At 38.8% G+C, this 15564-nt stretch overlaps 1 protein-coding gene across 3 annotated transcripts in view; it reads left to right on the top strand.

Annotated features, from left to right (window-relative positions):
- The window catches only part of ANKFN1 (ankyrin repeat and fibronectin type III domain containing 1), a 377306-nt gene that overhangs the window by 130814 nt on the left and 230928 nt on the right, over nt 1-15564 (top strand). For all 3 annotated transcript variants that reach the window (XM_081027455.1, XM_081027454.1, XM_081027452.1), the window contains exon 2: nt 5637-5677. Coding sequence is in view for 2 of the 3 variants with exons in the window: in XM_081027454.1 (XP_080883580.1) it covers nt 5637-5677 (41 nt within the window). In the remaining variant the exon portion in view is untranslated. The remainder of the gene's footprint in view (nt 1-5636; nt 5678-15564) is intronic.

The raw sequence follows: 15564 nt of genomic DNA, 5'->3' as shown, positions 1-15564 counted from the left end.
CACCAACAGCCTATCTCCATATGAGCTGAGGGCCCCTCCTCTCCTACAGGTCAGGAAATCTGGATGTGCGTCGACAAGTAACAATGGAGAGAGAAAATGCACTGAGTATTAAAGATGACTCAGCAGTTTGAAGGAAGGGGCAGGCGGGAAATGACCTAATCAGAACAGGTGGCTCTCTGTGAGGTATCCTTAAAGGAAGAAATAAAAATAACTCTAAAAGGAAATAATATAAGGAGATTAGAGAAGTTATTACAAAGGAACAATCCAAGAAAAAGAAAGAGTTCTTGGAACTGGAAAACATTGCTGAAAACTGAATTAAGCATCTTGAAGCTCAGATAGAAGAATTATCACATGAAGAGGAAAACCTCAAAGACATAGAAATGGTGAGTGCGAAGCAAAAAATATATACATGGAGGATGCATTCTATTGTTGGTAAAGAGTGAATAGGTTCAACCTTCGTGAAGAGTGATTTGGAGGCTGCATCTAATAGTAAGCTGCATATACCCTATTATAAAGTGCTCATAATTCTAAGAACAACCCTACAGTATAAGAACGTGAGTCTAAAAAAAAAGTGTTTGAAATGCTTTCTCATTGCAAGCTCACTGTACTAACAAAATGTCACAAGCAACCTAAATGTTCAATATGGGATTGGTTAAATAAATTAGGGCATGTCCGTAAATGGATTTCTACTAAGAAAAATGAGGAGATCTACATTTACCAAATCGGAATGTATGTCCACCAAAATATTAAGAGAATAAAAGCATATCATAGAAAATTATATAGCATGACCTTGTTTTGCTAAAAAAATGCTAACAATCTATACATATAAATGTTTATGTATGTATTCATAAACATAAAAAGCATGTAGAATGATACCCTCACACACTATTGATAGTAATTAACTCTGGAAAATGGGGCTGAAGAGTTGGGCAAGATGTTCACCTCTTCGTATTCTTCAAAATAAATCTGTGAGCTTGTGAGCTCTTTTACTTCATTTTCATGCTCTTTTGCATTTTCCAAATTCTCTGTAATAAAAATTGTTTATTTAATTAATTTTTTTTAACTGTTCAAAAGCTAGAAAGAAATCAAAACACAAGAAGCCATTTATAAGTAAACATGGCAAGGCCATGGAAGGGTTCTCTGAGGTCTTGGCAAAGGCACAGAGGCAAGACCAGGAAAAAAAACAGTGAAATTCCAATATCATAAGAGAAGCAATTGGAAATGTTTATAAAATTCTTAAACCCTAGCAGCAAAAACAAATTTTTAAACCTTCTGTGAGCAAAATTATTAATAATCATGAAAAACCTATCTGCTATGACTTAAAAAAAAAAGAAGGAGAAGGAGAAGGAGAAGGAGAAGGAGAAGGAGAAGGAGAAGGAGAAGGAGAAGGAGAAGGAGAAGGAGAAGGAGAAGGAGAAGGAGAAGGAGAAGGAGAAGGAGAAGAACCCACTTTAGGTCAAATCAAGACCCAAAGTCAGAGACAAAAGGGGTCAGAGATGGCACGTTTTGTAACCATTTAAAGAACCAGTGCAGAATATTTTGATTCAAATGGAAAAATGCAGTTCTTGGTTAAGTAATTTTTCAGGTTGGGCTCAACAAAAACAACCATAACTATCCTATGTGAAGTACTTAAAATGAGCCAGTTCCCTTTCAAGGGCATTGTAGGCATTATTCCTCTAAGAAGCACAACAATCTTAGGAGAGATACAAGTGCTACTTTTATTTGCATTTTATAGACAAAGGCAGTGAGAAACAAAAATGTTATATGTGTATGTGTGCTTTCATGAGCATGAAAAACATGAGGTTGAATAACTGGCTAGAGGTCACACTGGAGGTAAGTGGAAGAACCAGACTCAAACTTCTGGTCCTCTGATACCATTAGCTCCATCTCCAGAGTTGGAGCCCTGGGCAGAAGCCCTTGAACTCCCATCTTCATATTCCCGTGCCTGCAGCACATAGTCTCGGATTTCAAACAACAAACACTTGATTGAAGTGAGGAGGAAATCCGCCATTCACAACATGCTATTATTACTACCTGATAATTGGCATATTCTACCTTATATAAAATGAAACCTGCATCGGTTCATTCTTAATTTCCCAGGTAATTTAAAAGATTTGGTTCCCAGAGCTCCTGGGACTATGTGGAATAGAGAATAAGTATTCCTACCATAACAATAAGCAAATAAATAAAATTAACATAGAATTCATTCAGCATTCAGAATAAGAAAAGTGGCAACCACTTCACCTCAAAATGTATCATCTTGGTCTTATAGGAATTAGCCTATTGTGTATTATAGAGAGGAATATAGAGAGGTATCTAGGAGATTTGACTCCATGTATTACATTATTGAAACAGTTATACTTGCAATGATGAAATTTTTTGTATATTGTAAAAATTTTAAATAGCAGACAACTTCAGCCAGATATTCCAACTAGCATAGAACATTCTAAAATTACTAAATAGTCTATTTTTCAATGAGCATCAACTGTAGGTTATGACCATAAGCAGATGGGATCAGCCACGGGAACCAGGGTGAAAAGATGAGATAGATGGGTGGTTCAAAGGACCCCCTGGTCGAACACTTTAGCCTCAAGACCAGTTGCTCCAGGGCCATCAGTTGACAGATCCCAGTGGTCATCAGAGCATAGGAGACTGGATTCCTAACAAGGAGACAAAAGAAGGTATCTAGAGGCTTTGGATAAGATCTGTTCTATGTGCACCTGGCTACTGAATTAGACCCAGGTGCTACCATGACCCAAAGATGGTAAACTGGTGGTGGCTTCTGAGGGTGACTCAGAGGTGCCAGGTGGGTGTAGCGCAGGGCAGAGAGCCAAGGGTCTCCCTGTAGTGGGAGCAGAGGGCATAAGCTGCCCTTACTGAAGTTACCCAGGACTGATAAAAGAACACCCCACCCGCGATCCCTAAAGTCTCCTACTTGGTAGAAGGATGGGCTTTGCTGAAATGTGTGCAAAAAAAGGCAAATGGTAGGGAGGAGCCAGTTCCTCCTGCCTGAAACCCATGTCCTGGATGCCGCCACTCTGCCTGGTGTGCTCATCTCTCCCCACTTGCCTCCTTAACTGCTACCCAGAGGTAAGAATACAAGTAGGACCACCTATACCTGCTAGGGTTGTTATGATGATTAGTGAGTCGGCGCATGTAAACGTACATAGGACCATTCCTGCTGCACTGAACACTCCACTGCGTTAGCTGTTATCATTCTTCAGATGTCATTCCAATACTTCCCCAGTTATACTTCCCTGATTTCTCTTTCCAGATTGGATCGTCAAAGACAACCTTCCCTCCTCACTGACCACCTTGTCATTTTGCATTATTACATCATCTTGTGCTCCCTCCAAGTGGTCTAGTTATCTCTCCAACCAGACAGACATTCTCACAAGGGCAGGGGATGTATTATTAACACCTAGCAGCGTCCCGCACATACCCGGCACTCAATAAACGCATAGCAAATGATCTCATTAATCGTTTTAAGGACGCTTTTTCTCCTTTAAGAATTCAGGTTTTTCTTTTTCTGCTGTGGAAATAAGCGTAGAAAAGCAAAAGTGAGCTTTTATATTCCTTTATGGTCTATAAAACCTTGCCACCACATTGTTCTTAACAGCTCTATTTATTTTGTACCCCAAGAAAAATGATCGGTACCTCCGCATTAGGTAGCTACATAAAGGACAACTCTGAATAGTTTTTAAAGTAATCAATGATATTGCTGTGAAATTGTCCACATGAAGAGCTCTTGTCTAATGAATCCGTGAGGTAACAGACAGTTTTCTTTTTAGCACATAATACTTTCGTGGCTGAAGAAGAACCTGTTATCTGAGTCAGTAGTTAAAACTTTTCTGGGGAGGTGAGAGTGTTCTACATTTGTTTCCTAGCAACAAGTTCCTCAAAGGAACTGAAGAGTACACAATTTCAGAGGAATTTGCATTACACGTTTTTGTTTGGAGGCATGATTGCTGGGAGGAAATATCTGTCAGATGGTGGTCAGTGCCATCTTGTTAATTTCTTCTAGTCAGTGGCACACATGGCATCTTGTTGAATTACACCATAGGATCCATGTAAAAATGTCAACTCGATACAAATGTATGAGTAAAGAACTTGTGTCAAGCACCCTGAGAGGAGAATTATCCTTTTTCTTCCTGGGCCCAGCAGTTCAGTAATTTAGCAGTTTGTACATCGCGGAGCCCCACCTCCAACCATCTCTCTGCATAGTAAATGAGGAACTAGGTAGCTTGCCAAAACATTTAGGGATTTCCTAATGTGGGATGTTGCTCTAACTCAATTGAACGGAGCAGTTGGAGGAAAGAAGATTGGAGGAAGGCATTCTGGAAGAGAAATTTGGGACATTGTTTCTGCTTTGACTACCAAGAGTGGAGATATCCTACCCAAGCAAGACTCTCCGTAACTACCTTCCTAGCTCCAATTTCATATCTTCTTCTTTGGTTTTCCAAATTGGCCTTCTGATAATAATAATAACAAAACAGTAACAAGGACCAGGAAGCATTTATCGAATCCCCCACAATGGGCCAGCCTGATGCTCCCATTTTACGTGTATTATCTTCTTTAACTCTTATAGCAGTTTTTTGAAATAGCCACTATTATTATGTGTGTCCATTTGCCAGAGTCACATTATTACTAAAAATGGCCGAGCCTGGAAAAGTATTACTCACTGCAGTGACTAATCGGACTTATCCAGATCCCTGTGGGTGGTATGGCAAGATCTTTCTGTAGGTCTGAGGACACCATGTTCAGTCTTGGAGATGACCAGGAATCCATTGGAATCTCAGAATGCAAATAGTTGCGTTCATCCCCACATCAATCATAGGGGCTTACCTGACACCCTCCATTAAACCTACTACCCTGAAAAGTACCCCTTTGGATATAACCACTGTAGATGAAAAAAAAAAAACGAATTTGGAAGCAAGCGGGACTGTTTGGTGCACTGCCACACTGAGTAACTGCCTGCACAATTGGCATGCTCCTTTCAAGCGCAGGCACCGTCTAATTGTTTCTCTCCTTTCATTGCCATCTTGAATAGAGAGAAACCTGGCACTGATGTCAATTTCCCCCTCCCCATACACACACACAGTACTCCCCAGAAAAGCTCTTTATTTCTTGGAAAAGAAAGTTGTCCACTTATCCCAATAAGCATGAATTGAGAAAATCATAATTTTTAGAAGAAGTTTCATTTAATGGAACAATGTGTCAGACCTGGGCCTAAGAGAACAAGGGACTATGTCAGTATGAACCAGAAGCAAGACAATGATGAATCTGAGCCATTGAACGAGGCATTGGTCTCCTCACATTTCCTCTCACCAGGATCAGACCTGGGAGACAAAGTGAGCAGCCAGTGATCTAGAAATTATAGGATATCCAGGGGCAGGGAGCTCGCATGCAGTGAGATATGGCAGTTGACTTACGTGTTTTCTTTCTGGGCTGAAGCTCCTCGTATCTCTAAGAAGTTTCTCAATAAATATGTTTTCATCTCTAGACTTCTCTTTTTTTCTTTTTCAGTCAGTGGCTGTACCTTCAATGGCAATTCAATGCCTTTTTCATTTTGAATTGGTTACTGTGCCATTTTTTTTATAACATACTTTTTTTTCTCTCTCTCTCTTTGTTTTCAGAGGCTACCCTTTAAAGACAGGCATTTCACTTGCAGCAAAATGTAAGTACATTTCCTCTTTGAAATGGTATGTACTTCTCAGCTATAATTCCTAAAACCCCCTAATCTTAAAGGTTCACGTCTCCCATTGTTACATTTTTAAAGTCTGGCTCAACAAATGCAGCCACAGTTTGAACTAACATTTCACATGGTTGACTTGTGGAGCATTGTGGAGCATTTTATAAACTGTTTGGGAAACAGATTGCACGTGATGATGGGTGCAACCACATTGCATCTGAAAAACTAAAGAAAAGTGCAGAAGAAAAAAATAGGCAGTATTCTCTGAGACATTACAAGCCTATGTCATGCAGCATTTGAATATCGAGGTCTTCTCCGATGGCTGACTAATTTATTACTCTGCCCTCACAGTTGCTCCTCACAGTTGCAGACTGTTGGACTTTTAACAGCATGGTAGTTATTTTAATAATTCCTTCCTGTGTGTACTGCATTGAGGGCACTCTGTAAATCAGTGTTCTTTCTAGATCGAATCTCCCGGGTATTATGTCTTTGCTCAGCACTCCCAGTGTCCACACCCAAATTATAAACTCCCTCTATTCTAAAGACTAAATAAAGTTACACCAGGTCCGAACTGAAAGTTCTGCATGTTTTAGAGTTTTGCCTAAACGATGGATTGGGAATGACTGGGAATTAGGATGAGAATGTTTCTTTTTTCTCTTTTTACTAAAATGGAGTTTAGAATTATTTTGTTCAAAAAAGTATGACTTCCCATCTGTTCTTGGGAAAATGGATAATACCTGAATTGGGAAAACGGGACAGATTTGGATTCCATGTAGATTCTAGTGATTCAGAAGTACTTCAAAGGTAGTGAGTTGCTTGTCAGTACAGATAAGTAAGCAAGAGATGACAACTGTAAGGTAGAAGATTAGGTAAGAGCCAGGTAAGCCAGGAAATACATTAGCTCTCAGTTCCTGATTCATACAGAATCCCCACGGCAGTCATCATTTAATTAGACATTGTCAGACCCATGAAAATCGAAAGGTTTCACTGGAATTATACACATTGTGTATGTTCTAATAAATTCCCTTTTGAATCATTCAGTCCCTGAAAAAACTGTATTTAACTGCACTGCAAGAAAACCTTAGAAAAACGTTTTACTGATTTCCCTGGGTGATGTTTTTTGTTTCTCTCTAGAATAAATTGTGCTATACACCAAATATTCAAACATCAGCACACAATAGTAAAACTGTTCACATTTTACATCAACCTCATATGCATTCACTGGAATATTTCAAAATGTCAATCTCTGTATTATATTGCTTTGGTCTTTATTGCATTATCAAGAACGTACATGTTATGAATATTTTAAACAGCTTTTACCAGTAAAGTCATGTTAGATTTTATGAACAGTGTTATCATGAGTATTTTATTTGTACAAATGTAACTTTTGACTGTTTCTTTTTGAATGTCGAAACTGTTCAGGAGAAACTACCTGTGTTTACTTTCCCGTATATTCATATTTGGTAGTTCTTTATCACACTGCTTCATTGAGGTTTATTGCTGCTTTTAAATGACTTAATTTTAGACACCAAAAGAAAGTTGGTATATGTTCATAGTGAAAATTAGATGAAGGGCAATTTAAGGCAACATTTAAAATCGTTATATGCAAATATGCAACTGTAAATACATATATGGCAATTATCTCAAGATTTCTTAGTAAAAATTCAGTTGAAAACACTTTTTGTGTCTCAGATTTGGGGGAGGGGATAGGCCAGCTATTTCACCTTAGAGGGTGATTTGGGGACTGCTTTATATTCACTTTCTTTTTTCTCAAGGACATACAAAGTGACTGGTGATCTATTTTATTAGTAAATATTCTGAGAAGAAAAAATACACTAGGATTTTACACCACCCAGATACAATGGGTCTACATACCTCTTCACATCACCTTTGAGCAACTGGTAGGAGTCATGGAAATGCATTAAAATCACCAAGCAATTGTGACTCCAGTTTATTTTGGAAGCTGAACTGGATCAGCCCCTCTGGAGCTGACATTATGTCCTAATGGTGATTGCATTATACATCAATGCAAATGGAAAACAACCTAATCAGCACTCCATTCAGACAAGCCTTGATCTGTAGTGAATGACAGGAAGCATTCCAAGTAAAGATCCTGGACATGTGTGTGTCCGAGCCACATAAAATCCAAACACCACTGATGGAGGCCAGCCACAGCCACGTCAGGAAGACATAAATATGCCCCCATGGAGAAAGAGTGTGGGTGACGGAAGGAAACTCAGGACTGAAAATCCGAAGGCTCATATCTGAGCCCCACATCACTCCCTCAGAAATGGCATGATTTTGAGAATGTCAGTTAACCCCTCAGTTTCTAAGGACCTTAATTACGGGTGAAAGGAGGAGAAAGGAAAACATTTTTCCTGCTTCCATCAAAGAGTTGTTGTGATAAACCCATAAGATAATGTTTCAGAAAGATTTTACCATTGAAAAATGTTTTGTATCTTTAAGGGATTCTTATTAGATTATTGGAGGCTCTTTCTGTTTTAGTGGGAGTCCCTGGGACTCTGAGGGCAAATTTTGGGCCTTAAAATCAATACTACACAATCAAAGAAAATAGGACCGTATTGGGCTAAGTCGGACCCCTGGAAAGACGTAAAACCACATTTTTTGTATCTTTGAAATCACACATATTCTTTGGGACCACTGCTTCTGGTCGAAGAGAATTGTCTTCTGGGTGGTATGCGTGAGAAAGTTGCCAAACAAACCTGAATTATCCAGAGGCCTGTAAAATGCGCAATTGCTTTTTAAGAGGCATAGTGATATTGTGTGTTCCTTTCGATTTTTGGCAGTAACGATTTTCTGCAATTTGTGGTTTTGCAATTTCTCTTTACACAGACAACACTCTGGCTCTCATTCAATGCCCCACTGGTTGGGGGGGAGGGGGAGGAGAGGGAGAGTCCCTGGGGCTCTGACCACTCCAGAAAAAGAAGGAAATGTTAATGAAATAAGTCAGAAAAAATGCTTGAGACTAGTGGAAGCTGGTTGGTTAGTAAGGAAGAAACAAACTCTAATAAACTGCATGGCATGGTTAGGATTTTATCTGAGGCTTTCGTCGTCTAGGCAAAGGTCTGTTCCCCTTAACTGTTCTTGACTCTCCACAGAGCTTTGGCTGGATTGCAATCGCAATCTCTTTCTTCTTTTTTCCTGTATTCAGCAAGGCTCGAGCACTCTCTTCTATTGGCTCCCTTTGGCTTCCGCTGGTCTTGGTAGGGTTCTCTCTAAATACTCCATCTCTAGGTGTCTGCTTGCCAATTACATTAACTTGGTTTGTGTAAATTACCTGAAGGTCTATGTGCCAGAATTTTTGATCTCGTTCTGATTGTATTTTCTTCCTCTTCCCTGAGGCCAAATGCCCTTTGCTGGGGAAGGTCTGTGGCCCGCTCTGATGTTGCATTTATCTCGGCAAGAGTAATTTGTTCTGTTTCTATTCATCACCTCTGGAAAGGCTTTGGCAACTTAGGTTTGCTTTTTTATGGCTGTTAGGCATTGTGCTGAAGGATTTAAAGTTGCATCCAGCCTAAACCTTGTATTCATTCTCTGTTCTTCTTTATATCAGGACAGCCCCCTGTTCTTCACAGAGTAGATTCCCGGGTCTAATGCCCATAGTTCCCAGGCTTTCTATGCACAAAGGCAATTGCACCGGCCACTTATTTCTTCTCTTTTCATGACCTAAATGTCACAGTTTCTTTTACTTTTAAAAGGAATCTAAAGGTAATTGCTACTCATGTTCATTGTATAGGTTTTGCATATTTAGGGAAAATATGAACATCGTCCTCTGTGTGTGTGTGTGTGTGTGTGTGTGTGTGTGTGTGTGTGTTTTAAAGGCTTAGGGACGTGTTTGTGTTATGCCTTTATAAGTCACGTGGTTTTAATTTTGGAAGATGCTTTCAACATGAGACAGTTGAGCAGCCCACCTAAGCCATCCTCCTCACAACACCCTCTCTGGGAGTGCTTTCTGCAGTCCATGGAAGCCCGATCCATTTTTAAATAGCTCAACACTTTGAACTCTCTTTTGCTAACCTGAGATAACCTTCAGGTGGCCTGTGTTGGTTTTACCTTCTGGAGCAGCTCAGAAGTTGACTCCTTCTTCCACATAACAACCCCCCAAGTATTTTGGAATCTGGTCCCATATACTCTCTGCATCTTCCTTGTCCGGGCTAAACATCCCAATTCCTTCAGCCATTTTTCATATGACTTGATTTAGTTATCCTTTCTCATTTGTCCCAGTCACATTTTTCAATGTCCCTCTTAAAATGTTACAGCCTGAATGAAAACCAATACTGTCAAGATGGCTGACCTCTGGAAAGGCTTTGCCAACTTATGTTTTTGCAGAGCTCCATGAAAAAAAAAATAAAAAGCTCTTATTCTGGACATGTTATTTCTATCACTCTAAACTAAGAGCACATCACAAATTTCAATAATACTTTCATCCTGAGGTTAATCCTAAAACCTTTAGATATGTTATACAAAAGCTGCCATAAAAGTAGATGTTTTCCCCCAGTGCTGTGTTTATGCACTGGTTTGTTTTTTGTTTTTTTTTAATTTATTGGGATGACAATTGTTAGTGAAATTACATAGATTTCAGGTGTACAATTCTGTATTACATCATCTATAAATCCCATTGCGTGTTCACCACACAGAGTCAGTTCTCCTTCCATCACCGTATATTTGATCCCCTTACCCTCATCTCCCTCCCCCCAACGCTCCCTTACCCTCTGGTAAGCACTAAACTATTGTCTGTGTCTATTGTTCTTTTGTTGTTTTTGGTTTATATATCACATATCAGTGAAATCATAGGGGTCTCTGCTTTTTCTGTCTGACTTATTTCGCTTAGCATTATACTCTCAAGATCCATCCATGTTGTTACAAATGTTCCTATGTCATCTTTCCTTACCGCCGAATAGTATTCCATTGTGTATATATACCACAACTTCTTTATCCGTTCATCTATCGAAGGACATTTTGGTTGTTTCCATGTCTTGGCCACCGTAAACAAAGCTGCAATGAACATTGGAGCACACGTGTCTTTATGGATAAATGTTTTCAGATTTTTTGGGTAGATACCGTGGAGAGGGATTGCTGGGTCATATGGTAATTCTATTTGTAATTTTTTGAGGAACCTCCACACTGCCTTCCATAACGGCTTATGCACTAGTTTTGAATACAGTACAAACCTTTATGTTTATCCCTGTGACACTTACTAGTTTCAGAATATTAGGAAAAACTGTTAGGATCGTTTTGAATTTGAATTACTTTAAATCCTGTCCCAGTTTTATGACATATTTCATTCACCTCTTGACATCATTCAAGAGATTGATAAAAACAGTGAATTTTAAGCTCCTCAAAAGTAGACTTAAGTTTTATTCATCATTGTCTCACCTGAGATGTCTGTGACATTCTGTTAAACAACAAGATGCTCAATAAATGCTTTTGTGAAATCAATCAACGCAACAGGTACAAGCAGCTTTCCAACACCCTGGCAGAGAGCTGTCTTTAGATTGATGTCAGTGATGTTAGTGATATTAGTTCTTAGAAACTATGAACAAGATGACTATTACACTATATTGCTAATGCTTGGTGATTTGGTAGCATTAACACTGTTAGCACAGTAACAGTGCAACCTGGGCCAGCCTGGTGGCTCACGTGGTTGGAACACTGAGCTCCTAACGCAGAGGTCACTGGTTCGATTCCCACATGGGCCACAACTAAGATTGTGAACAACAGCTCTCCCTGGAGCTGGGCTGCCGTGATAGCCAGAGGTTGGTGTGAGCTGCCGTGGGCTGCTGTGTGCTGCCGCCAGCAGTGGACTATGGCCAGAGGCCAGCGTGAGTGGCCGGCAGCCAGCAGCTGGGGGGAGCACAAGGCCCATAATACCAGCATGGGCCAAGGAGCTGTGTGCTGCACAACTAGACTGAGAAACAACGGCTTGAACCAGAGGAGTTGGGGGAGGCAGAAGAAAGGAGAAAAACCAAAACAAAACAGTGCAACCTTTAGAGCTAGATTGTTGGTCTTCTAATCTTACTAGACTCTGCTAGCTGTGCTTTGGAACAAGTTACTCCACTTCTCTGGGTCTGTTTTCTGATATTAAAATAACGATATTAAATTATTTGTATCTGCCTTATAGGTTGTTGTGATGATTAAGTGAAATAATCCATGTAAAGAATACAGACCAGCTACCAATAATATAAAAAAAATATAAGTAATAGCAGTAATCATTGTATTGTTGTTGCTTTTGTTTTTCTTCTTGATGTATACTAGGGTAACTACCCTATCCTAAGAGAAACAAAGGCAAGTTTGACATAATTTGTTCATAGTGAACCATATTGACTCCAAATAATAATTTTTATCAAAATGCTCATGTAACTTAAATATAATTCAACTGCTTCATGGCCCATCTAAGTTTAGGTATGCATTTGAAAGTAATACAAACATCTAAAGAGATGAAAACAATGTAAATTTTTATTAAAGTTCCTCAAAGGGGAATTATATTACATTTCATAGCAAAATATACTAAAGATTTTCTTTACCCAAATTCCACATGGTCGCTGCTCAGAAATCTTGCCTCTTTCTCTCCCTACTGCTCTGTATAACAAAATCCTAGCTTTTGTTGCTTTTTCCTCACTTACCTCTTTTCTCCTTATCATGTCTAATTCTCTAGGATTAATCAATTACTACTCTATTATTTTTTGTTTCCAAGAGTTTCTTTTCCTATGTAATTTCAATGTGGCCCTTCCAGGTAACTTTTGGAAAAAATTAAAAATTTGTGTATGTACACACACACACACACACACACACACACACATACACATGAGGTCTGACAATTAAGTTCGTGAATTCATCCTAGAAAAAGTGCTACATACCTCATACATACTGAATATCGCTATGGTCACCTTCGAAGTACTCCCCTTGGGAAGCTATGCACCCACGTCAGTGCCTAGTCCACCCTTCAAAGCAATTTTGGAACTCTTTTCCTGGAATGGCCCTCAGAGCTGTCATTGTATTACCCTCGATGTCCAGAATGTCATCAAAATATCTTCCTTTCAATATTTCTTTGATCTTCGGGTAAAGAATGAAGTCATTGGGGGCCAGATCAGATGAGTCGGGAGGGTGTTCCAATACAGTGATTTGTTTACTGGCTAAAAACTCCCTCACAGACAGTGCTGTGTGAGCGGGTGCATTGTCATGAGGCAAGAGCCATGAATTGTTGGCGAAAAGTTCAGGTCGTCTAACTTTTTCGTGCAGCCTTTTTAGCACTTCCAAATGGTAAACTTGGTTAACTGTTTGTCCAGTTGGTACAAATTCATAATGAATAACCCCTCTGATATCAAAAAAAAGTTAGCAACAGCATTGCAACAAGTTCACGAACTTAATTTCAGACCTCGTGTGTGTATGTATTACTTATACATATTACTGATATAATGGATGCCTAGGATAAATTGACAAATAACAATAAAATATGTAATGCTCTTTCTTGTAAATTTCCTGTAGCCAACTCACAGAATGGTTTCATTAATTTTTGCTGAACTCCTGTATCTGTAACCAACCTAAGGCTGCAATTGATGAATGAATGTAATTTACCTATAAATGTGGTTTATATTTTTCTTTTTATTAACGAGTAAGACAAGAGTGAAGCAACAAAGGTGTATGTTGGCACAGATCCACTTAGTCATCAATAACACGAGCAACTTCACTAAGCTTATAATAGTTTCTTAATTCTACAGCATTTTCCTCAAGTTTCTGTGCCACTTGCAGTATAACAGCTGTAGACACAACACTCATTTTTGCTTAATCTGATGGGAAGCAAAATCTGATTCATTTATCTGATTCAAAATCTGATTCTTAATCTGATTCATTTGCTATGAAATGTAATATGATGGATATTTTCTATATTACTTTTTAAAATCTAGACAGTCAATAAGACCGTAAATCAAGCCTTGATTTGTAGTATTTACTGATTTGTGTGCTGTAAATACTCCCACCATGGACAATTTCAAGCAACCAGCATATCACTGAACATGGAAATAGGAAGGAATGTTCAGGAGCTTTATATGGTATTTTCACCATACAGATACAATGGATGCAAATAACCTCAGAAGCATAGGTAATAATAAAATACTGTAAAACAAGTAAGAAGTGATGAGTTTTGAGTTCTTGTTTCCTTTGTTTTTAATGCAAGTTATTTCATTGTAAGTTCCTAAAATTCATTTTTTAAGAATGGCTGTGTTTAATAAACGGCTCACAAATTCCTGAAAATCTAACAAGTGCCCCTTGCAAACTGGCATAAGCCATCTATAGCACCCCATGGGTCCTTCATCTTTAGATAGCTGTAGGGGGAAGAAGTGGGCAGAAGAGGTTGGAGTATAGCTGCGAGGATGTGCAAGTTAATTTTTTCCCAAGTTACAAATTATTATTTTTAAAATCTGTTTTAGAGTTTTACCAAAGATCAAAAACTATCTCCTAAGTCTTCAGAAGTCACTACCTCCCTTGCCGTTAAAATGTTTTTACCTTCAGTATTGATTAATAACTTAGAGGTTCTATCAGTTATATCTTTTCTAAACAATTTTTTTAGAACACAAAGTCAGAAGCTCAAGTTGAAAGAGAATGGGGAGGAGATAATTGTAAGAATGTCGATATTAATCAAATCAACAAACAGGACACAAAGTTTACTTGAACTTGACGCTAACTTGAATTGGAAAGCTCCATCAGAAATGGAGTTATCAGGAATCAGGGATACTCTCTTCTCCCTGGGACTTCATGGTGTCTCCTGCTTCTGTAGACCAGCTCCATCTACTTACTCTTCAGATTGCATATGGCCCAACATGGCTGGCACAGCCACCTAGAAGAGGACATTTTCGGTCTGCTTCCTATCTGGGAATTCCCATCAAGTCCAAAGACTAGATGCATAAACCCATATGGTTCAGGTATTTGTGACTTGGTGGCCAGCCAGCCAGTATATGAATGGGATTTCTCAGTTGGAAACATCTCTGGTTCCATCATCTGTGGCAAATGGCTTTAAAAAAAAAATCAAAATTGTTGAAATTTATCAAGTATTTTTTCTGCACCTATTGAAAGAATAATATGGTTTTGTTTCTTCAACCTATTTGTGTGATAGATTATATTCAGATTTTTCTGATGCTGAACCATCATTCCATTCCTAACATACTATACTCCATAGTGGTCTTTAAAAATACATTACTTTCATTTGTGTTCATTTATGAAAATGCCCTATAGTTGGGTGGTTGTTTTTTTTGTTGTTTGTTTGTTTTTGTCATTATAGTCTGTATATATGTACCTATCATTGAGTTTCCTAGTGCTTTAATGTGTTTACTTTTTTTGAGACTTTCTTCTATTTCTCTCCCTCCTTCCATCCTCTCTTCACCCGTCCTTACCTAAAGGTTTTGCTCAGCCTCCCACCCAGGACTCCCAATCCAACCAAATCTTTAATAGGGGCTTATGCACTTGCTCCATGGTGCTATTGGAATATCCAAGGTCCAAGCCCCCCAGCAATGACATTTGACTCACTTACTGTTTATAAAGCTGAGTGTGTGTTCTCCAGCCTCCCTAGGCCACAATTGTAGTCCCAATTATATTACTATAATATAAGACCCAGTCTTATCTAACATAGAATAAGACCGGGTCTTATATTAATTTTTGCTCCAAAAGATGCATTAGAAGTGATTGTCTGGCTAAGTCTTATTTTCAGGGAAACCTTTAACTCTTCCTTGTCCTGATTCCAGACTGAAGCTCAGCTGGAGGGCTTCATCCCTTACCTCTTTGTTTTTCTGTTTTATTTGTTATCTACAGAATTGATGATTTTGTTTGTGAACAAGACTGTATCTTTTGAATCCTTGATT

Source organism: Rhinolophus hipposideros (genome assembly GCF_964194185.1).
Source record: "Rhinolophus hipposideros genome assembly, chromosome: 20".
Lineage (NCBI taxonomy): Eukaryota > Metazoa > Chordata > Mammalia > Chiroptera > Rhinolophidae > Rhinolophus > Rhinolophus hipposideros.
This window is presented reverse-complemented; position numbering and strand designations above follow the sequence as displayed.